The 23,816-nt window shown below is 46.7% G+C and overlaps 1 protein-coding gene and 1 long non-coding RNA gene across 4 annotated transcripts in view; one reads left to right on the top strand and one right to left on the bottom strand.

The window, feature by feature from the left end:
* Positions 1-2,701: 2,701 nt before the first annotated feature.
* Positions 2,702-23,816, bottom strand: part of SLCO3A1 (solute carrier organic anion transporter family member 3A1) — a 310,573-nt gene continuing 289,458 nt past the window's right edge. The window contains exons 10-11 of one of the 3 annotated variants that reach the window (XM_027067982.2): positions 11,914-12,156; positions 2,702-3,383 (exon numbers count right to left, since the gene is read on the bottom strand). In XM_027067982.2, the coding sequence (XP_026923783.1) occupies positions 3,301-3,383; positions 11,914-12,156 (326 nt within the window). In that variant the 3' untranslated portion in view covers positions 2,702-3,300. Of the gene's footprint in view, positions 3,384-9,417; positions 12,157-23,816 lie in introns of those variants that run through there. The other 2 variants (XM_027067983.2, XM_027067981.2) reach the window with 2 other exon arrangements.
* LOC113601939 (uncharacterized) lies at positions 12,153-22,160 on the top strand. Its single transcript, XR_003423291.2, has 4 exons — positions 12,153-12,602; positions 13,853-13,952; positions 15,879-16,009; positions 21,226-22,160. It is a non-coding gene; the product is annotated as an uncharacterized LOC113601939 (long non-coding RNA).

Below are 23,816 nucleotides of genomic sequence, written 5' to 3'. Positions count from 1 at the left end.
CCTTGAAGAAATGCAAGGCTAGGCCTGGGGGTGAGTTGAGAATCTGGAGAAAGAAAGGATCCCATTGCTACATTGGGCATAAAGCCTGAGGACAGAGGCTTTCCACTTTCATTGCATTGGGAAGACATTTCAAATGCCCCTGTGGGTTGTGGCAAAGTTCTCAGTGACAGGTGATGGAGAGGAACATCATAGACAAATGTCTCCTTTGCAAAGGAGGCCACTGACTTCTGTCATGGCAAGTTTGAGTCCCATGGGCTGTTTCCTATTTTGCAGGTGAAACAACTCATGCATTTGTCACTCTGCCTTTGTGCTCTTTCTTTATCCACCTCCCCCACCCCCACCTTAATACCCTTATGAGGAACAGAGAGGTAGGATTGCCCATTGAAACACTCTTGAAGATCTGAAAAGCCTTCCTTTGGGGATCCAATAAATGCAAGTTTATGCATTTCATACCTGGGAATACTGAAACTCAGGAAACTTAGACTTTTTTTTAAAAATTGTTTTTATTTTTTAATAAAGTTTATTTTGAGAGAGTGCAAGCGAGCAGGGGTTGGGGCAGAGAGAGAGGGAGAGAGAGAATCCCAAGCAGGCTCCATGGTGTCAGTGCAGAGCCTGATGCGGGGCTCCAAGCTTATACTTTTAAAAGTATGTTCTTGAAAGCAAAAGTTAAGTTTCTGCCCTATGTGTTAACTATAGACATTTCTATGCAGAGTTATGGAAATAGTTCTATAGCAGTAGTTCCTGAAGTAGGAAAGCCTAAAAAGAAAACAAAGAAGAAAAGATGACAGGTTCTTTGCAAAGTGGATGTACTAGTAGTTTTGAATCCATATTTGAGGGCATAGAAACATCTTGTTTTTATTTTGATTGAGCCAAATACTTGGATGCCTAACCAGCCCTTTCACAAAGACTGAGAAAAGGGTAAAGTTGGATTTTCAAATGTGGATCAAGATGGATGACAGGTATATGTGGTTCAAAGCCCCTTTTGGCCATGGTGGCTGAGAGGACATTGCTGACAGCTGGATGTGAGTTGAAGCTGCCCATTCTCCCCGAGTTGGCTGAGCAACCTGTATGACCAGATGTCTTATGGACCTGTTCAAGTATTGAAGGATGAGTCTCTTGACTCCAAATCAGAAATAATAGATCTTTGTGAAGTTAAGATAAAATGGATGGAGAGTAAGCTTTCCATAAATTGACCACATTTATAGGAAGAAAGGCATCAAGAGAAAAGAAATTGGGGCATAGATGAAACACAAATGTGAAATTTTGGACTGAGAGCAGGAATACCATAAGCAATAGACCTTCCTTTCTTCCTTCTGCCTCCTGCTGAATTTCCAGTGTAAATGAAGCCCTGTTCCCGGGAGGAACCACTGACGCATTTTTGAGCTGCTTCAGCATCTTTCCTCGTCAGGAAGGAGAATGTTAAAATTGCATTTTCTTGGGATCTTTATGCTGGAGAGAATAAATCATGTTGCTTTGCAAACCATAAACAATCACATAAATAGCAGGGCTAGGCTAAAAAAGAGTCCTCAAGGTACCAGTGTGCTGGGTAATCAGGCCTTAGATAAGGTAACTCGCTCAAGCATACTCTCTTGTGATGCCACTGACTCCTGAGTGAAAAGACAGCATAGGGCTGAGGTGAGTGCAATCTTCCAGTAACATTAGCTTGACAAGCTTTGATTTCAAGTGAGCTCAACTTCAAAGAATGAGGCTGTCACAGGCAAGATCCAGGCTGGAAGGGGATATGAAAAAAGTTACCAGGGCTGGCCCAATAGGAATGGGGCCAGCCTACATCTTTCACCCAGAAGACAAAATGCAAGCACCAGCTTCTGGAGCTCCAGTCTGGCTGGCAATGTAACGAATGTAAAAGGCACATCAGTGGCTGGCATCACCTGACCAACCTGTCCACATGTGGCAGGAGTCCAGCCAGTGGACTAAGGATGTGGAGGAGAAAGTAGCCAATTACAAAGAGTCCTGGCAAGGACTGGGAAGACAACTGGGGCCCCATCCACGGGGTGAGGCTGATAGGAGGGTGTGTGGCCCTGGAGGAGGGAAGGCAAATACTGCTGTTGTCTCTGAGGAGAGGGACTGAAGTCAAAGCCTCACAGGCTGACGCGTCTGAGGCTGTTCATTCTCTCGCTCGTACATTGAGCCTCCACCAAATACCAGTGGGTTTATCCTGAGAGGAAGCCATTCCCTCCCAGTTGTCCCAGTAGGAGAATCAGAAAGGAAAGCCAGACAGCCACAGCACAGGCCCATAAAACGTAGGAGTAGGAGCCTAGTGCTCCTTCATGGCCTTCAGTGCCATGAAGCATCTTGTTCCAACCAGAGGTTGGGGTGGCCATGAATAATGACCATTTATCAAGTGACCATTCTGTGCTAGAGCTTTGTGCCTTCGCACGTGACCTCATTTAAATCTTCTCTCAACCGTATAAAGCAGATGTCAACATTCCAATGTAAAAGTGATAAAACAGGCTCAGAGGAGTCAGCTCACTTGGTCAACGCCACGCCAGTACCAAGTGCTGGGGTAAGGATTCAAAGCCAGGACTGTTTTGGCTCCAAAGCTCATGCTCTTTTGAACTCAAAGCCCACAAATATAGAACATGCACAGCCAGAAACACTCTCCAAAAGAACCGCTGCAAGACCATTCTACCCCAAAAACACAGAAAAAAAAGAGACTAGAGATTACAGCATGAGACAGAGAAAGAATTAAAATAGTGCTTTTAATATAATTTTCAGCAAATGTACAGTGTGTACTTTACATCACGTATTCTAAACTGCTCATCTGGAAAATATAAGCTGCAAAAATACAGAATACCACACTCAAAATCTATTGAGTATGTGCTTTTTTTCCCCTCCCTTCTGTGAAACAGGGTCATTTTTGCCACCCCCTCATTGCAATCCAGCCTTGGCTGGTTTTTCGGAAAAGCTGCTGGAGCCCTCCATCAGAGAAGCATCCTGAAGAAGGGGGGGAGGGGGTTCTAAAGCGTGTCAGCAGGACGTCCCCACAGGAGCCAAGGGAGGGATGGGCCAAAGGGAATTTGCACACTTAGTCAACATTACTCTTTGGCGACCTGGGAAAAATGCCCTACTCCAAGGGTTTAGAGGACTCCTGACCACAGCCACCTCCTTAGTCCTCATCACAGGCCTATGCTTGGGGCCTTAAAGGACCACATACTGGCCAGATAATCCACACAGGGACCCTTGGGTTCTCGGGCAGGGCAGAGCACGCTAAGTCAGGCCTGCGAGGTCTGTGGATAATGGCGGGCTGTTCTCTGGAGGAGGAGGAGGAGGGCCAGGCCCTCAGCTTCTCACAAAGGAGTCTTCTGAAGGTGAATGTGACTCAGGGCAGGTTTTCTCAGTCTCAATGTCTTGGTACTCTGTGCCTAAAAGGGGAGGAGGGAAGAAGAGCCAAGAGGAAAAAGAGATCGGTCTTTTCTGGTTTTCCTATATATATATATATTTTAAAGGCTTATATAATAGCATCAGGGCTTTCCAGTGGAATGGACAAGAGAAGTCATGCAATGAAATACTGGGTTTTACTCCATGTAACCCAAGCAGCCGGATTCCAAGCCCAGAGACCTTTGTGAAGGCCAAATCTTTCTAAGAGGCGTATTTATCTATTATCTATCCCAACACTCAACTGGCTGTTTCTTCTATGGGAACGAATAAGATGTATCCCAGTCATTAACTTGTCCTCATCTCCTATAAATCACCAGTGACAAGCCTTGTGTTCTGGGACTCCAAATGTCGCCGCAATCTTCTGCTGAAGATGTGGCTGAGCGCCAGAGAATACCTCTAGCGTCATAATGTCATGCTTTGTCCTCCAGCATCCCGGACGTTCTGTTTTCTTTTCAGCCACAGGATTCACCACACGCTGAGTCACACAGTCTCCTCACTGGAGCAGAGTTTTTAAGCCTATGCCACACTTCCAAAATAGATGCTGTGGCTTCACTTAAAAGGCATTAAAAACCCAGCTAGTCCCTGCGATGATTTATAAGCTGGGTAGGTCCCATTGAGCAGAGCACACACCTTTGCTGTTCAATGATAAGCACAGTGGGACCATACAAATCCCTGCTCATTTACTTGTCCTCTTTAAGACTCCGACCCGGTGTTACAAAAAGGTGACAGCGTGGAAATGTCACTCTTGTCCTCAGGGTTTTGCAGCTGAGAGCTGGCTTATGGAAGGCAGCTCATGTGTTCGGGGGCGGTTGGGAGCATGATTCCTCAGTGTTCGAGAGGGTCAAGTGGCCTTGGAGTTTTGCTGGAAGCCTGGGGGCCAGGAAGTTGGGGAGGGTGGTATAAAAGCGAGAGAGCTGGGTTCTTGTGCCCAGAACAAATAAGGTAGAGGATGGTGAGTGGCAGGGACACTTCCCCCGATGTGGCTAAGGTAGAAGAAGGAAGGAGGGTGTGTTTAAAGATCTCTAATGTTTAATTACTAAAGCAAAATAGGTTTTTTTTTTCCTTTTCATTTTAGATCCCCGTGCCCATCGGCAAAATTTTGCAGAGGTTCTCACCTCCAGCTCTTGGCTCATTTTCTCTATGAAGTCTAGATTTCTGTGGGATTTCCTCCCCCAGAGATGTCCTGCTGGCCTTGAAGCTTTCTAAGAAGCAGGTCTGTATATTCACTTTGGTGGCTACATGGTGGTATAGTGGAAAGAGCACAGGTTCTGGAGTCAGACAGACCTGGCATTGGCTCCTGGTGGCTTTTCTAGCTCCCTGTGTGGCTTTAAGAGGCTTGGGTTTACAGAACCTTAGTTTCCTGACCTGTAAAAGTGGAAAAAATGATACTTACCTTTACCCGGTGTAAAGCTGCTGGGTGCATTACCTGGGACCATGCCTTCTGGCATGTGGCATGTGGGTAGCAGGCTCTTAAATGTGAGCTCTCCAGCCCCTTCTTCCTTTAAGGTGCTGGGCCAATCTATATGTTAGCTGGGTTCCTTTTGTAGTGCAACTTCCTACATTGCACATTTCTGATTCATCTTACGGCCTTAGATTATAAAGCCAAAGTTTCACAAACATATCACCACGAGAGCTCTCTTCTATTAAGTTAGCATGAATTTAAGAAAAAAACATTATTTTGGGGGACTTAATGGGATGGCAAGATCTCAACCTACAGGAATGTTAAACCTCCAGAAAATTTACTATTCCATTTGCTCATAGCAGAAGGAGACAATCTCTTTGCCTTATGGAAAAATATTCAGAGTTTATGCTAATCACCAACCACTGATTGCTGGTCTGAGTCATTAATGCAAAAATAGAAATGTCTAGAAACTCTCTTCCTAAAAGCTTAATATCTGATAACAGAAGAAGACCTATTCAACCAGTGACCAGTGTTGGTGTGTCTGAGGGCCCTGGGGCAGAGCCAAACTCCCGAGGTAGATGTTACGCACTATGGCGGAGGGGTGTCTGGAGTCTCCCCATTGCAGCCGATGACCAGCACTAAGGAATGCCTCCCTGGCATCTCAGAATGCATTAGAGCAAAGGAATCTCCTGTTTCCTCTTACCTGTCTGCTTCTCGTATACCACCCCATAGAAATTGATCACTGGGCTCTGTGGTCAAGACCAGGAACAACACAGGAAGGACGAAGTCCTTGGAAGACACCTGTCGTGGTATGCTGGTTGTTACATGAGGGGGCACGTGAGAGTGTGTAGAACCCACAGTCTTCCTGAGCCAGAGTCTTCCTGCTGAGGCAGTCCCTACGGGAGCGGGGTGTGGGGTGGGGGCTCACATCTTGCCCAGTATATGCAGGGGATGCCCATAAAGCCAAAGATCACAGGCTTTGGACTCACAGACCTGGGTTCGAATCTTAGCTCTGCTTTGTGGCCTTGAGCCAATCCTGGAAGCCTTCCCTACCTCGTTTCCTGCTCCTGTAAACTGATGTTAGAAACAGTTCCTGCCTCACAGGGCTCTTGCTGAGATTAAGTGAGCTATTACGTGTAATAAGCTGGTTCACGGTAAGTGCTTGGTAAATGTTAGCTATTATTAGTTATTATTAGTGCTTACCAATTATTCCACCTGGCGTATCTATTAGCTCCATGGTGCCAGTGTTTTGTGTTGGTGGACAGGGATTCGAAATACTATTTGGATTTACTTTTTTCACCCATTCCTACATTTCTTCCTCCCATCCCTATTTTATCGCTTAAGAAAAAAAGGACAATTATTGTGGTCGAACTATGTAGATCAGATCCTGTAGCTCCAATTCCAGTCCACAGAGAGCAAGATGATGTTGCCTTCATTTGCAAATCCTGACAGTGATGGGGTACTCACCTCATTCCTGGAAAATGGGCTACCTGCGTGAATTCCTGTGGTAACATCAGGGCTGATGGGCACCTGGCTACAGGACCCTTCCAACACATAACTTGGCATATGCCACGGCAGCCTTGGCTGTTAGAGTCCCCTACCCCCCAACCCTGCTGTGTGACTTCAGACCTCTGCATATGACTGCCCTTGGCCACTGCCTGTCTTTGTAAATAAAGCTTTATTGGAACACAGCCTACACAGTTGTTTACACTTGAGTGGCTTTCATGCTGTAACAGAGTTCAGTGGTCTGAACCATATGGCCTCAAAACCTAAAATGCTTGTCACCTGGCCCTTTACAGAAAGTTTGTCAACTTGTTCTGGTGGCCCTCTCTGTAGAGGCGACCTTCTCCCCCAGCTCTCTGGCAGCCACCCACTGCTCTTTAGTTCTTGTTTCTGGACCATGCCTCTGTCTCTCAAACCTTCCTGATTCTCGATGCCAGGAAGCCAAACTTACCACCACCATTTCTCAGCCCTCCTTGGGCCCAGTCAGAGCTGGGCTCTTCACATAATCATTCTATTGCTTTTGTTTATGTTCAGGTCTGTCTGGCTCACTGAACCGTGAGCTCTTGGAGGATGGAACCATGTCTTTTCGTCTTCATACCTGGCCCATGGCCTGGCATATTGTCAAAATCTTAATGAAGGAATGAGTGAATAAATACATCTTTAGAAGATATCAAGTTCATGCAATACATCCCCTAATGGCGACAACCGTGCAAAGGAAAACTGAGCTACCATGTGGATGGTCTCTGAGAGGTAGTTCTGTCTCTGTCTCCAGAGCAGTCGCGGCTGGCTGAGGTACAGGACAATCTTTGCTTTTCTGAATTTGCCATTTTAGTCTTTGTAACCCCTTCCTGCCACGATGACCGAGCACTCTGAGGTCACCTACAAACGTGAGAAACAGGAGGTGTGGGTGGGTGGCTGTGTGTGCAGATAGTGTAGATTCCACGTGTAACCCGGGACAACAGGTCCCCTGAGACACATCTGAACAAGAATATCTTGTTGCACTTTCTACCAGTTAGAGATCCTTCTGTCTTGCCGAATTATTCATGAGCAACCATAATCCCCCACGGGGGCTGGCTCTGAAGGCTATCATCAGGGACAGCTGTTCAAAAAGGTTAGGTCCTTGTACCTTCAGAACTCAAGAACTTGGACTGAGCAGTGATGGGACAATGAACAAGAGAAAGCTCGGAGGGTAAGGACTATGTTTATGTTCCAAACTAACTTTCCAGGCTGGACTTCATTTCACCAGCACCTTCTCTTGGACAACATGGCACCTCTTAAGTATTCGCCCTGGATTCTAACCTACAGGGAGACAACACATCATGGTTGAGAGCAGGCTGAGGAGAGGGCTCAGCAATCAAGCCCCTACTGCATGTCTGGAATTTTCTCCTGAGCGATCACAATGGTCAGATAAGACCACCACAAGACAGCACATATTCTCTGCTGGTCTGAAAAACAGCTTGTGTGGCTTTCTCCCTTCATTCAAAACAAACCCAACCGAATACACAAACAACACTCGAGCGGAATGTCACCAAATGGTACAAGTTTATCCTGTCCTTCTCCCTCTGATCAGCCTGCTGATTTCTACACATTGACCTGTATTGCTGAACGCTGCTGAGGAGTGCTTATGGTTCAGGTCCGGTAGGCCTGACTGGGTGGAGAAGACACCACACTTAGAAGGACCTGAACCGCATACAGCAAGGAAACCAGCTTGCAGGTTCATCGAAGCCAACAATGACTTTTCCTCAGAGGGTTTCTCAGTGAGTGTGCGTATTTTACTTTCCCCCCCATTTTATATGCTCCTCAATGAATGGCCTGCTCCAGAAGGCTGGTCATGGTGGTGGTGGTTGTGGTGGGGGTGATGATGGTTAGCAACCATGGCTGAATCCTCTTACTGAGAAGGTTCCTCGGGAGTGGACTGGGGATCATCCTGGGGACTGGCTGGTTGCCCCTGTATGCAACGTTTCTGCGGGTCACCTCAGAGGGCCTCTCGGGCTCCTTCATTAGCTGTGGGGACAGCCTGCGGGCTGTGGCCTTCTGGAGTGGCAGCTTTCCAAGGGGAAGGGATGGGAAAATCTTGCCATGCCTGAGGGGAAGTTCTAGGTCACGACTGGAGACAGGGAAGTGGAATCAGGGATTTAAATGTATAGACACCACTTTAAAATGTACAGGCCTAACTTTAAAAATCATCACTAGAGGAAGCTATTCTACTGTAAAGTGGTGAGAAAAGAGTGATTTTTATGGAGCAGCACACTCCTTCCTACTTGGAAGACATTAACAAGTCTGTCAAAGGATTCCTTAGAAGCTCTTGGCTTCCCCTTATTATTTTGCCTGCTAAGCGCTACTAGCAAACTCCTTAGGGGGGACCGTGAGTGGAAGCCTCTCTTGCTCCTTCATTAGCTGTGAGGAAAGCCCACATGCTGTGGCCTTCTGGAGTGGCAGCATCCCCAGGGTGCCTTGGCACTTCACAGCCTTCCTCGGCGGAGGCGTGGAGGGGGCCAGGCCGCTGGTCTTCCTGTCAGGACACACCGAAACCCCATCCCCCAGAGGGAAACCCACTTTTACAAAGGGTGTTCGCTTCACATGCAGGCATAATATTGGTCAAAAAACTTAGCCTATATACGTAGGAGTTACACAAGTCCGTCAAAAGTCACAGCAAAGAGAGGCTTTTCATCCATCTCTGGGCACGTTCGACCAAGATGGCGGAGGAGTTTGTAGCAGGAGAGAGAGAGAGAAGCTTAGCATTAACCTTCTAGGTTTATTCTTTCCCTTAAGTTTTTGTTTTCTGTTAGTCCAGTGGAGCTCTTAGCAGGGAATCTTTTCAATCACTCAAAACCAAACAAATAACCGAGGAGCTCGATCTAACACTGTATGTACAATGATTCTTTGCAGCACAAAAGGAAACACTAAAACCAGACGTTTTCTGTTCTGTAGTAGGAGAGAAATTAAAACCCTAAAAGGTAACACAACGCACTTTAGAGCCATCTCGCAATAGACGGCTTTCGGTTCATACCTACTTGTTGACAAAATTGAGCCCTGGCAGTGTTTTCCTTTTTCATCCTAACATCTCATTCATCCTAAAATCTTAGGGAAAAAAAAAAAATCCAAAAATGCAAAGCGTTTTCAAAAAGCTTTTTTTCTTTAAGCAAATGGCCCTGTGAAAACACCAGGTCATCGGGCCTCGCTGTGTGCGTACTGAGTTTTGGAGAGCTATGCAGACGGCAGTGCCCTGTTAGCAATACATTTCAGAGCAACACTACCCCCAAACCTGTACAGGAAGGTTTCAAAACCTTTGGAGTGACACAGCATACATATTTTATGAATCGCTTGGGGAACAATCCCTCCTTTTACTAGTTAACACATTGGTGACTGTCCCTGTGCTCACCGACAAGGACAGACTAAAAGTAAGCGCGTGGGAGTGTTTTGGAAGCATCCTGTCCCAGGCAGCTGATCACGGTGGCCCCGCACCGGGACACCAGCTTCTCTCTGGGTCCTCCTTGCTGGATGGTGCTTTCTCTGCTTTCGGGCTGTCACTCAAACTGCCCCATTAATGGTGTATGTTAGAAATGTGGCACAACAGCCCTCTCTCTCTTCAGAGCCTCCACTCTTTTCTTTCCTGATTCTTTTGTTATCCTCTGGGTGAACTGCAAATATGTGTCTGAGGTGAAAAGGCAAACAGCCAACCAAACCACCCCTGAGAGCTTCCCCAGGGCCACAAGTGGCCCGGACAAAGGTCACTGAAGAAACACGAAAGGTACGTTAAACGGGCCGTGTGTGGGTGTGTGTGTGGGTGGGTGGGTGGGTGGGTGTGCGTGCACACACTCTCGCATAAGCTCTGTCCCCTTACGGACGTGGCCTTATGAGGCTGAGGCTGCTTGACTGCGAGAGGTTTTCCCAAGATTCTCATCCCAAACAATGAGGTCTGCTTGCTAGCTGTTTGAGGTTTGGCCACTTTTGAAACAGACAAAGGCCTCTTTGTTCAAGACTGACCCTGAAAACAGAGACATGTTAATGCATCGGACAAGCGGTAGCTTCCGCGACCTTGCGGGTCTGTTCGCCGCCACAGACCGCCCCACAGCTGGGGCCAGGGAACTGCTCTTCCTCTTGCCTAGCCCCAGAAGCACCGCACCCCTGCACACAACCAACATCTAAGTGTGTCTCCTCCACGGGTTGAAAAGAAGGCCTCTCGAAATGTGAAGCATGAATATAAAAGGGCTTCCCATGACAGCGATCACTGAATCATGGGGAATAAAGCCAGAAGGCGAATTTGCAATTCATCACATTATCCCCTGTTGTCTCAAATGTGATTCTTTTAAAGGCAAGCTGCCTATACACTCTTTCTCCAAGCATTTTTTCTTCTTCTTCTTCTTCTAACACACTGTATATCCTTGTTTTTGCAGAATATCCGAATGAGGACCAAATGATAAAACAAAAATTACAATAGATTAATTGCATCCCTTGAATCACATTATATTTTTGGTGCATTAAAAAAAGGAGAAAAGTAAAAGCAACCAGCATAATAAACTCAGCCTAGAGAACTGTGTCAGTGACTTGAAGAGTTAACACAGATTTTAGAAGTGGTTAAAAATAGTATTAGAGGATTATACATACAACAGTTTGAAATTCATATGCATTGCATTTTTTTTTTTTTTAAATGGCAAAATGTTTGGCAAATGTAAGCAAATGACTTGGACTGTGCTGGGTTTCACCGGCTCTGAGCAAAGTCAGTCATAGCCAGGTGAGGCCCGCTGCTTCCTGAGGTCACTCTGTGGGGCTGGGGGGGGTGCTGTGGGGGGAGGTGGGGTGCTGGCCCCCCCACGCCCGGCTCCCCCTTGGGCCCTCAGTCTTGAACATGGAGCTGGTGAGAGGTGCCAATTACAGACTCCAGCACGGATCACCCATTAGCATCGCTGAGAGAACTCTGGGGCCTTGAACCACATGCAGACTGGGTGAGTCGTCTACACAGTGACCCATATTGCAAAAGTTAGAGGGGGGGGCTCCCGCTCCGACTTGCACACCCCCCCCACCCTTGCATGGAGGGGGCGGGTGGCACGGGGTATGTCACTAGTGTTTATCCTGGCAATGTTGTCAACTTGGGCTTTTTAGTAGACTTTTAAAAAAATGGTTTGTGTGTGTATGTATATCCAGAAATGTCCATCCTCCAAGCTGGGCCACCACTGTTCCCTGAACTTGGCCGTGCCTGTTGCTTGCGGCGATCGGCATCCCGAAGAACCTTCAAAGAGAAGACTCTGGGCCCCAGCAGGTCGTACGTCAGACACACGATCCCGTGCTCTCCTTATTCTGAATCCTGTCTGGCTCTGATTTTGAGAAAAAGGACAAAGGTGGTGGTGTGTGTACGTGTGGTGTGTGTGTCTCTGTACTGAGTTTTGTGGTTTTTTTTTTGAAAAAAATTTTTTTTTTTTTAGGAAAAAATGACCCTTTGATTACTAATACAGAGTTCAGCCTCCTTAGTCACTATAAAACAGATTCCATGTTTTCACACCACTCATGGTCTTCAAGGTTATAGATAAATTTTGTCCTATGGGTCTGGCTGGCGGGCACAGGGTCCCTCCCCAGATTGTCTAGGGTCAGAGTAGAGGCAAAGAACTCACTGGTGCTCAGCCCGCCCTCGTGGTTTTTGATGTAGCGTTTATAGTTTTTCCTCAGGCACTGCCACGTGGTTGTGTAGAGGACGAAGGCAGAGGACTTGAGCACGATGGCGATGCTGACGTACAGGTATCTGTAGGCCACGTTGTCGTACAGGACGCAGGCGCCTTGCTCCCCGCAGAATGTGCTCCAGAACAGGCAGGTGGAGTCGATGCCGGCCCCAAAGATGAGGGGAGGGGGGATGAAGCCTGCGAGAGGGGGAAAGAACACGGCACGCTTACCCTCGGGCTCTGCAGGCTGGCCTCTCCAGCCCACACGTGTGCACCGCCCTCCCCCCACAGGACCACGGGGCTGGCGTGTCCCACTGGGTGGCTCCACGGCACGGGCCGGGACAGCCCGGAGTCCGAACCCCAGCTCCGCCCAAACCTGCACGAGGTCTCTAAGCCCCCTGTGCCTTAGTTTCCTCATCTGCAAAATGGGGATAATATCACTTCTGCTCAGACTGCTGTGAAAACGGACTAAATGGACCCAGGAAAAGCATTTAGGACGGTGCCCGGCACACAGTAAACACAAAATAAATGACGTCTGCTACTACTGTCATCCGCTGAGAGTCTGAGAAGAGACAGAGAAGCTTCCCTGAAGGGACCGTTCTGCGTGTCAGAGAAGTACAACTACACAGAGGAAATGCAAGGAGGTATCGTGCTCTCTGTACGGGGCTTCTAAGGCTGTGTCCGAGTGGAGGGAGTTGGGAACAGAAGTTGAAACGAGCGCATTTAACCTTTGTGTGTGTGTCTGTACACACACATGCATACATGCAGCCTCATACGTGTGCACGTGTTACATACACAAGTATGTATAACACGCACACATGCATGTGTATGTGTGTATTGTTTAAGATGGAAACCATTTGCATACATGCTGACAACTTCCCTTCCCCTGGATGTTACCACTGGATTGAATCCTTTTCATTCTGAGCCGGGAACCCGTTTTCAAACCCTCACCCTAGAGTATTTCGGGCACTTTCAACCAGCGATCAAAAATGGCGGAGATGAAAACTCTCCTCAGTTCAGTTCTGTGTTTCTGTCCCTTGTCCAAGCTCCAAAGTTATCAGTCCTGGCTGCACATTAAAATCATCCAAGGTGTTCCCTCCTAGAACAACTAGATTAGAATGTCTGGTGTGTGGCCCGCTCATCAGCATTGTGAAGTCATCCCCTGGGGATTCTGGCCTGTTGGGGGGGGCGGGGGGGGGGGGGAAACTGTTTCATCTGTGCAATGGGAAATCAGTGAATGGCTCATTAATACAGATTAATTACCTCAGAACAAAAAAGTACACTTAAGGCCAGAATGTGGTGCCAATCATATCCAGGGAGAGACCTTAGAGGCAGAGAGTGATCACCGGAAGCAGGTGGCAACAGTTCTGAGATCCCATTTCTGGGGTATCCTGCTATCTGGAATGTTCCTTCCAGGGCCAGCCCTGGAGCGTTTCACTCTTTATTAAGGAAGGTCCCTCTGAGAATTCGATGAGAGTTAGATCCTAAGTCCAGAAAATTACATCTACCCACAAGAATCACACCCATATTTCAGGTGGTTCATGAACCCCTGATGTCCATTCACGATCCCCAGAATTAAAACACGTGTGTCAAACATGCTGCAAACCCTCCTTTCAGAGGGGCCCCCTGAAGGCAGCCTGGGAGGGAAAAGGCTCACTGAGGGAGACCATGCTTCCTTCATTTTAATGTCAGGCCTGGGATGGGCGTGTGGGAGGGGGAGGGGTGCTGCACTGTCCCAGTGCCAACAAGGTTGGGCCCAGGTGCCTTAGCACTTCCCAGCTCGGTCCCGGGTTAGCCCAGAAAGAAATTCCAGAGTAGGAATTTTAGTTGAAACCTCATTAAACTTCCCAAGCAGCTTGACTCTGTAAATCAACAACCTGCTCCCTCTTTGCAGCTTCCAGGTCTGCTTGGTCTGGCCGAATGGAAACTCCTAGAATCCCAGCATTGTCTGCCCTAAAGTCTGTCCATGAGTCTGAGGCCTTCCTCCCCAACCAGTGAGTGCTCTCCCAGCCCCCGCCCCCCACCCTGCAACAAATGCCCTGGTTCATGTAACAGAAAACGAGCCCACTGGACTAACCCAATGGAGCCAACCACGTAAGAGAAACTAAGTCACCCTCCACATTATTTAGGTAAAGAAATGGAGATTGGGAGCCACTTTAAATTGATAGACTCGGGGAAAATGGGACAAATCTGGCTGTTTCTATGGTCTCATGGGATCACTTGCTTCCATTCACCTATTTCTCTGGGTTTTATGAGGTTGCGATAGCCCCCAAATGTTCCTCCCTCTTCTTCCTTCTGCCTTTCTTGAGGTCACTTTGTCCTAGCTCACCTGTCACGGCACAGTGGGGAGTGGCCTGTGAGGACACTGTCAACAGCTCTACCGTGGGAAGGGACTGACAGCACACGGGCTCTTTGCTCCCAGTGCAGAGGGACTGGAAGAGTTGCAGACAAATCCACATTGGGCAAATGTGGTCATATTTTAAGCACATCAGAGGAAATTTACAATATAAAGGAGCCATTCCTTAATACTTGCTTGAACCAAAATATCCCTCTAAAATGCCAAGATGTAACTCCTTCATGAATCTGTATCTGTGTGAGGGTTTCCAAAATACTGTGTTATCTTTAAAGTAGGGCATACTTCTTTGTGCTAACGGTGTCGGTTTTATCCTGCCTACTGTCAGGCTCCATTACCAGATGACACAGCCTGGAAGGAGTCAGAAAAAGCCTTCAAACAGAAATTAGAAAGCTAAGTGCCTAGAAAAGCTTTCCATATTTTGGAGAGCCTTTGTGCTGGAGAAGAAAAGAACCTTGAACTTGTGTCGAAAGCCTTAGGATTGGGGCAAGTCGCTTGATCTCTTGGTGACTCAGTTTCTTGATCTTTAAAATGGAGCTAATACTGCCCACCTGGCCAGGGTCAAGATGAGCCCTGTTATAAATGAGGTGTTATGCACAAGTCTGGTCCTTCCATAGGGCCCACAGGTTTTGTTAACTTATTCATGGTATACAGGGGGTTGGGGGGCTAATTTAGAATAAACTCTGGGTTTAATACTTTAAGCTAACCTTTATAAGTTTCCCTTTATATTTATAAAAAAACAAACTGGCTTTCCCACCAGATTCATCTTTATATTGGCTTAAAATTGTTCCCCAAAGGGGAGCTCTGGCTATCAGGTGTGCAAAGAATACCAGAGAAGAACTGACTGGATCTCTTTTTTTAAAGGTCATTCTAGAACTCACCTGATGGCTAATGCTCCCATGCAGCCACCCATCCATCATTCTGTTTATCACTCTGGTGGGCCAAATAAAATCTCAGACTGTCCCTGCAAGATACTGCCTCCCCAGTCACCAATGGAGACTCCCACAAGAGTGCTATAATAATGGTGGAAATTAATGATGGGAAACTGCTCTAACACAGACTAGAGAGGACAGACGGGGGAGCCATAGAGCAAGAACAAGGGTCAATTACAGACCCTAACAGGGAAAGATGTAGGTTGCATCTCCTACAGGAAATCAACTACCCCAGCAACTCAGCCAGTAAGAAGCTGTCATCACGCTGAACTCTTGCTTTTCTACAACGGATTTTCATTCAGAACAACCCCTCTCGACTTCCTCCTCCATAAAGTAACTCCTCTCCTTTACGATAGGACTTGTCTACGGTTTTGCTATACCCTGCGTGCCCTGAGTTGCAATTCTGCTTCCAAATAAACCCATGTTTTGCTGGTAAAATAATGGGCTTTTAGGTTTTAGAGAGCAGGGGAGAGGGGCAGAGGGAGAGAGAGACTCTCAAGTAGGTTCCATGCTCAGTGCAGAGCCTGACATGGAGCTTGATCCCACCATCCTGGGATCATGGCTTGAGCCAAAATCAAGTCAGACGCTCAACCGACTGAGCCATCTAGGTGCCTCAATGGACTTTTATTTTTAAGGTTACCATTATTTGGTGATGAGAGGTGGGATCCAGAGAAGACCTGCGGCAGCTCGGGAGCTGGTGAGCAACCAGGGCAGGTGCCCACGGAGTTCAGTGAGCTGCCTTCCTGTTGACCTTGGAGTTTTGAAGGTCAGTTTGTCTCTTGGATTTCAAGCTCTGCGTTTTGAGCTCCCCAGACTTTATTTGAGATCTGTTTTAAGGCTTTGTTCTTTCTGAGAGTACTCGTTTGGCCTTTGGTAAAGTATCCTGATTCCTTCTGGAACCAGGTCGCTCCTGTTGAAAATTTTTCCTCTACAGAATAAACCTCTAAGAAAGGGGGCCCCAGCTGTCAAACTGCTTTAGAGGGTGCCCTCCCCTCTTCTGCGAGCCCAGCTGGTTTTATGTTTCAAATCCCGTGGTCCCTCTTCATGTGCATTTCTAACTAAGCGGGACCACTTAACAAAAAGTAATGTGGATCTTCAGTGGGGAACATTCCATCTTCCTGACTCTTCTCAAAACTGAATTGGACAGGCCTGGTTCTAAAACTGTCAACAGAACGGGGCACCTGTATTGACTGGTATTGTAAAGCTTCCAAACATCATCAGGAATCTGGAATGTAGCTGAGGCAAACAAACAAAAAAAGGGCTGCTGAGGCCACTTTTCCCCTTCTCTGTCCCCTTTGTCTCACAGCTTCTGGGCTTGGTTCCCACCTCTGGCTCCATTTTCCTTTATTCCCTGCACTGCCTCCTTACTTCCGTATGTTCCCTCAGGCTAATCCTTTCACTGAACTTGCCTTTTCCTCTGAAGGAACCTTCCCCTCCTCTCCTGGACCTATTAATATGTGTCTCTCTGAGGATCCAAATGAACCCCACATTGCCTTTGTTCCCTGGAACAAAGCCAAATTGTGAGCCATAAAGAGTTTTCTAAAGTGGCCGAGGACTCCTGTAAGGTTTGCTGAAGAATTTCACAGTTATTCCAACTGACCAACCTGGTTTCTCAGATTTATAGTAGTCCAGGTGCTTGTTGGGGAGGGCCAGGCCAAACACTGGATGAAACTAGCCCATTGGGACCACCCTGAGGGGGGATTTAGGGAAACAGACCCCTAATTTTTGGCAGGATGCTAGAATGCTGTACCCACCAATGATGGTAGCTTTTACTTAAGCCTGTTGATTGGAACAAAATTCAGGCTTGCACACAAAAGCCTGGTGAACCTGTTCATGACTATTACAATCAACTCCAAATTGTCTTTAAAGAAAATTCTGGTCTTCCTTTAGATGTGGAATGCCCCCAGGTAGCATTAAACTCAATTTATTTATTTATTTATTTATTATGTTTATTTTTGAGGGGGTGGGGGGGACACAGATTCGAAGTAGGCTCCAGGCTCTGAGCTGGCAGCACAAAGCCCAAGGCGGGGCTTGAACCCACAAACTGTCAGATCCTGACCTGAAGTTTGGAACTTAACTGACTGAGCCACCCAGGCACCCTTAAACTCGATTTATTAATGGGCTGAACATGGATACTTTTGTTGTTGTTGTTAAAAGGACCAGGATGGAATGGGAAACTGCACACCCCAGATTTAACTGGGCAAGCCAGCTCACTTACGCTCTAGATGAGTCATCTAAAAGAAAAGAGTGCTACAATTCTCCATTTTCAATGCTGGCAAATGAATGCCCCTAAAGACAACCAACCCTCCCCTAATATCTGCTATTATTGCAAAGGGCCAGGACCGTGGAAAAAGACTGTGACAGGCTGAAGTGCCACAGTCCCCTGCAGCCTTTGTACCCAGTGTCAGGGCCCCGAGGAACTACAGGGCTCTTCCCAAGCCTCTCTATCTATCGGCTCAGAGAAAGCACTCTCCTGATGGGCTGTCAATAGGGACAAAGAGTTTGATTCTCAGAAACTGCACTCTTGTTGCTCAAGCCCCTGCTACACAGCAGCCGCTGTCTCGGAGTACAAAACCAGTTCAAATAGTGTGTGGGGGTGGGGTCTCTAATAAACCTCAGCAGTTTCCAGTCTCTGGAACCTACTCCCTTTTGTTTAGGTCCACTGAGAGCTACTCACCCTTTTCTCCTTATTTATTTATTGGGCTGAGATTTCTTAGAAAAATATCATGCCAGAATTTCTTTCTCCTTAAGAATCTGCCAGTGGTCATCAAAATAGCCAACCTGGTGAATTAAGTGACCCTTTGGCACCTATTATTTGCTCCCACTCTGACACCACTAGAGCTGTGTCTGGGGTTATCAATCCTTTGTCCCTGAGGCATTGGCCAGCATCCTTTTTATGGGCACGCTCTTCAACTGATATTGGCAGAATCCATAGTATACCTCCCATCGATTCAAATAGATCCGTCAAAACCTCCCCCCTGCCCCAGAAATAATCAATATTCTATAAATAAAGTAGTCCTTCAAGGCATCAAGGCCATAAAATAGATGATTACAGGGATCAAGGCCTTCTTAGCCCCTGCACTAGTCCCTGTAACATCCCTGTTTTACTTGTGAGAAAACCCAATGGCTGAAGATGGCAGTTTGTCCATGACCTCTAGGCAATAAATATTATTATCCCTCAATACTGTTATTCCCAAGCTCCATGTGCTACTGACATCTATTCTTACTAAAAGCAAATCCTCACTGTAGTTGACAACTGCAGTGCATTTTTCAGTGTTCTAGTTGAGAAGGATCTTTGTGGTTCTACCTGGACAGTAATACCCCAGGGTTACACAGAGAGCCCTTCTCGCTTTTCACACACCTTAAAGTTGATCTGGCTGTTTGTCACACTACAGAGATGATTTCCATCTCTGCTCCCTTTCTCAAACTTCTTTACAGAAAACAGCATCCACCTGCTTAAAGCTTTTGGCCTTAAAGGGACATAAAGCCTCCAAATAGAAGGGCACCTGGGTGGCTCCGTCGGTTAAGCGTCCAACTTCGGCTCAGGTCATGATCTCGCAGTCTGAGTTTGAGCCCTGCGTCAGGCTCGGTGCTGACAGCTCGGAGCCTGGAGCCTGCTTCAGGTTCTGTGTCTCCCTCTCTCTCTGCTCCTCCCTTACTTGCACACTCTCTCTCTCTCTCTCTCAAAAATAGACTTTTCTTTAAAAAAGTCTCCAAATAGAAACTGCAGTTTTGAAATAAGGACTACATGTGGATCCAGGTAATTTTCATGGCATCCAGAACCTCCCCAAACCTAAAACTAACTGCCAATTAACGAGGTTTCTTTGGGACTGGCTGGCTACTGTTGAAATTAGATTCCAGACTTCTCTCTTATGGCTGAACCTCTATATGCCTTACTAAAAAAAACAAAAACAAAAAACAGACAGACCTGACCCTGTTATTTGGAAAGATCAAGATGACACAGCTAATGAGACTTTAAAGCAAAGACTAATAAAGGCCCCCTGTTCTCAGATACCCTAATTATCACCTTCCCCTTTCCCTGTTTATATGTGAGAAGAAAGGGAATGCCTTTAAGTCCCCACCAAAACATGGGACCATCAGCAGCAACATGTCCCTGTAGCACAGGGATACCCCCCTCTCGTCAGAGCCATTCCTGCCATTGTCCTTTTAGTTGACGCCATGGGACCCCCCTCTAAACATCATTTAGAAGCCTGAATCCTAAATTCTCTTCACCTCACCTCTGAGGACATCCTCCTAACAGCTGCTCCTCCTACAACTTTCTCGCTGCAATGACCTTCACCCGCTGTTCTCTGAGCCTCCTTCCTGGACCAGACCTCTTGCAGTCACTTAATGCTGACGGATCACCACTGGACTCCCTGTGACCATGTATAGGAAACTCCTCTAACCAATGCAGATTTTTCATGGTTTACTGAAGGTGCTTACTTAAAGGATGAAAATGGTAAATATGATGGTATACCACTGCAGCTCCTTTTGAAGTCACTTTGGCGGTCCCTCTACCTTTGGCCCATCAGGCTGAGTTATATGTTTTTACCTCAGCCGAGGGTAAAACCGCGAATAATGAAACTGATAATCTAGTTAGCCTTTGGAATACTTTGTGACTTTGGTATATTATATAATAATATTTGGTATATTATTATATTCTGGGCATTCCAGAACCGACTCCCTAGAGGCCAAAAGAAACCACCTTGCTAATATGTCCACCAAAAAATGCTGCTCTTAGGGAAACCAGTAGCCAAACCCCTGTCATGGTCCAAAGGGATGTTCTCCTAAACAATCATTTGGAAAAACTGACCAGAGACGCCCAACAATTGGCCCCCAAAAATGAAAAACAGGACTAGCAATCTAATAATTGTTGGTTCAATAAAAAAAGAGAACTCTGGTTTGGACCAACTAACAATCCGGCCCTACCAGAAATTCTAAATTTCCTATCGCTTACGATTGCACACGTATTAAACCATTGGTCTATTAACAACATGACAGCAGCTATGAACCAATACTGATGAGGAAATATATTTTTTTCCAAGTTTGAGAGAGAGCATGTGTGCACATGCGGGGGAGGGGCAGAGAGAGAGAATTCCAAGCAGGCTCCACACTGTCAGCACAGAGCCCAACATGGGGCTCGATCTCATGAACCAAGAGATCATGACCTGAGCCGAAATCAAGAGTCAGAAGTTTAACTGACTGAGCCACCCAGGCGCCCTGAGGAAATATTAAGACCACAAATGTGCCCACCTCCCTACCACAAAATGCAGGGAAATCTGTTTGCAATGCTGTAAGACTTTTTAAATTACCCAATGGGCCATTCGAGTCTTGGCAAGTGAATTCATACAGCTTCCCCCATCTCCTGGATAGTTTTATAGTCATGGTTTGTAGGTTTTCTCTCTGGACTGAAGCTTTCCCTTGCAGACAGACCATTGTTTCTTCTGTGGCTAAAATTCTGGTGGAAGAAAATAACCCTACCTGGGGGGATGAACTTCACAGTGATCAGGGAACCCGTTTTACCGGTCAGGTGCTTTGACAAGTCTGTGTTGTTTGGCCAGTTTTACAACACTTCCATTCTGCATCCCACCCACAACCCTCAGGTAATGGTGCTAATGGGCACTCAACTGGCAGAATGGTAGAGACCCTCCCATTGGCTTGGCTGAGAGCACTGCCCTTGGTCCTTCCAAGTCTCAGATCCAGCCCTGTTGGGATGGTCACAGGGTGTCCAATGTGCTGCACTCCAGCTGGTCTTAAGGGTTAACTTGCTTCAGGTTAACCCATTCTTGCTGACCTAAGGCCCTTGATCTGTAGCAGAATTAATGTACTCTGAGATTTGCAGACCACTAGCCTGGAGCACAGAAGCACCAAAACTCTGCCAGGCCACAGAAGCCAGCAAGTCTGTTTGAAGCCGCCGCGGCTTTCTGATTAGCCTAGCAATTTTTTAAGCAAAATGTTTTTTTTTTTTTTTTTTTTTTTTAGGTCACACAAATGATTTTATCGACCTCCCTCTGTGTGTCTGTAGACCTTGCTCTGGTAAAACGCAGTATGCTTGCACATCACAAACATGAACCAGAGCCCCGAGCACTGAGATAATGTTTGTAGCTGGCATCATCCAGTCTGCACACGATGAGGGAATGTTGCAGGCCACTGCACTCCCTTTGCTGATTACCCTAAACCCTCTATAAACCCCCCTGGGCTAGGTAGAAACTTCAGAGTTGGCTTTTGGACAAGAGCCTGCCTTCTCCCCAGGTGGCCAGCCTTTTGAATAAAGCTTATATTCCTTTTCAATCAAAAGCTCATCTCTTTGAGTACTGGCATCTTCAGGGACGGGAAGCCCCACTTGGGTTTGGTAGCACTTTAACCCACCATTGATAAAAGGCATGCTTCAACACTGGAGAGGCCTAATTGCTTCTTTAAAAACAGCCATGCTTCAGTCTTCTCACCGTGTATTACCGGAAGACAAAGACCTTGAGCATCACACGTTGCAACCTGGACTTTTTTCTGGAGGTGTCTTTTCCAATAGACAAGATTCTGTTCAACCTTGCCAGTAAGGCACTGTTGACCAATCCTGTGCTGACAAACACCAGAGAACAGACTCCTGGATCCACGAGACCCCTCTATAGAGAGCACCACAGCCTGACTGGACCTGCACGCCATCCGATGACCTGAAAATCCGGATTTCCCGGCCCCGGAGCAGACGACATCTGATGAGATCTCTGGATCAGACCTGTTAGAAGGTTCGGGGTTCACAGGAGTTTCTTTCATTTGGATATTAATGGACTCCTCTGGAGTCTTACCCGAAATTCATGGCTTCTGAATTTTCGACTTTACTGTATTATTAGTAATACACCTAAGTTCCAGCAGTTCTGAGATAACAATGCTGCTTTTCAACATCTTTGAAGTTTTGCTGTTTTGCAAAAAGTTCACCAGCTATTGCTTCGTGTTTATACCTGCACTGTATCTTCCCAAATGCACCTGGTTAATTCTTCCAGGAGGTTCCTGGGTTCTTCCAGAATATCCCCTATTCTGTTCCCATGAGTGCTTTCAGTGGGGACTCCCAGGAGGTACACGTGACTCTGGGGTTTGTCCCCATACGAGGGACTTTCCTTCCCTACGTGGGAGTAAGTGCCCACAAATATTTCTCATTGGCTACTTTCAGATCTAGGATCTTGTTTTAAAACCATCACATAATTTGGAACGGTCATGTTACTTTTGATTCTGTACTCGGTGCCTGTCAAACCCTTGTAAAAATGCCGTGACCAATAAGGACATGCTCTCTAGCACCTACAGTCTTGATAAGTATGGACTACAGATGGAAGTGGTCCTTGCGACTCGAACGGATCCCAGTAGTTTCCCATCTATACAATTTTCCACGGACGAGTGATGTGACACCCAGGAAAGATCCTTCCTGGCACTGAGGGACCAAAAAAGGCCACTGAATTGTGAAAACCAGACTCTTGCTCCGTGATGCATTTGGAGAAGGATCTTGATCAAAAGGGGGAAATGTGAAAATTAATAAAGGGACACCTCACTGAAATGGAGTGGGAATAAAATGGGGAACCATCCCACTCAATGTCAATTACAGGAAGAACTGTTCATTATAGACCCCAACAGAAGAATCCTCAATTACAGGTCCCAGGAGGGAATGAAGTGCATTGCATCTCCTACAAGAAACTGACTATCTCAGCCACTGAGGAAGCATCACCTCCTAACTTCCTCCTCTTTCTCTATAAAATAATGTTCCTCTCCTTTGTTTACAACAGGACCTGCCTGTGGTGCTGCAGTGACTTGCATGTCCCAAATTTCAATTCTTTGTTATTCCTGAATAAACCCATTTTTGCTGGTAAGTAACTTTTATTTTTAAGGTTAACACAGTAACTACTGTCTATTAACTACCCCTCTCCCCGGCACTGTCGGGGGGCACTCTGAATGTATTAGGAGCCCCCGTCCATAACCCTATAACACTCCCTATGTTATGGACAGGGAAACTGAAGCTGAGAGAGATTAATTATTTGTCTCAGGCTTGACATTTCAAAACCCCAAACCCAATAATCTCCTTCTTACTAATTCAAAGTTTGTTGATTTGAAGCGAAGATTTTAGGGCTCTTATCAGGGATTTCCAGGGCTACAGAAAACATCTTATTTACCCTGCTGCTAAGCTCCTGGGAATAACTGGCTTGCGGAAGGCTGGTTTTGAAGCTTTCAGAGGTGAAACAGGGGTTCTGATCTTTCCAGAGTGCTCCCTTCTCCAGGGTTATTAATGCATCGAGAAGGCTGGGAGACTGTTTTGTAAGCAAACTCAGTATTTTGCAGAACAACTCAGGCAGATACTTGTCAGAAGAAAGAGCTGACAGTTGCCCTTCTTCAGAGAGAGAGAGCTCACATCTGAAGGTTGCTCGGTGGTGGGGAGAAAATGAGAGCTTTGGGACCCAAGATCACGTACTCTGGCTTCCAACTCTGCCACTTGGGAGCCTGCCACCCTGGGAAGTCACTCCACTCAATCTCGGTCGCATTGCTTATTAAAATGGGCACAAGATGCCTCCCTGTACTAAGTTTTTATACAGATCGAA

Source organism: Acinonyx jubatus, chromosome B3 (genome assembly GCF_027475565.1).
Source record: "Acinonyx jubatus isolate Ajub_Pintada_27869175 chromosome B3, VMU_Ajub_asm_v1.0, whole genome shotgun sequence".
In the NCBI taxonomy this organism is placed as follows: domain Eukaryota; kingdom Metazoa; phylum Chordata; class Mammalia; order Carnivora; family Felidae; genus Acinonyx; species Acinonyx jubatus.
This window is presented reverse-complemented; position numbering and strand designations above follow the sequence as displayed.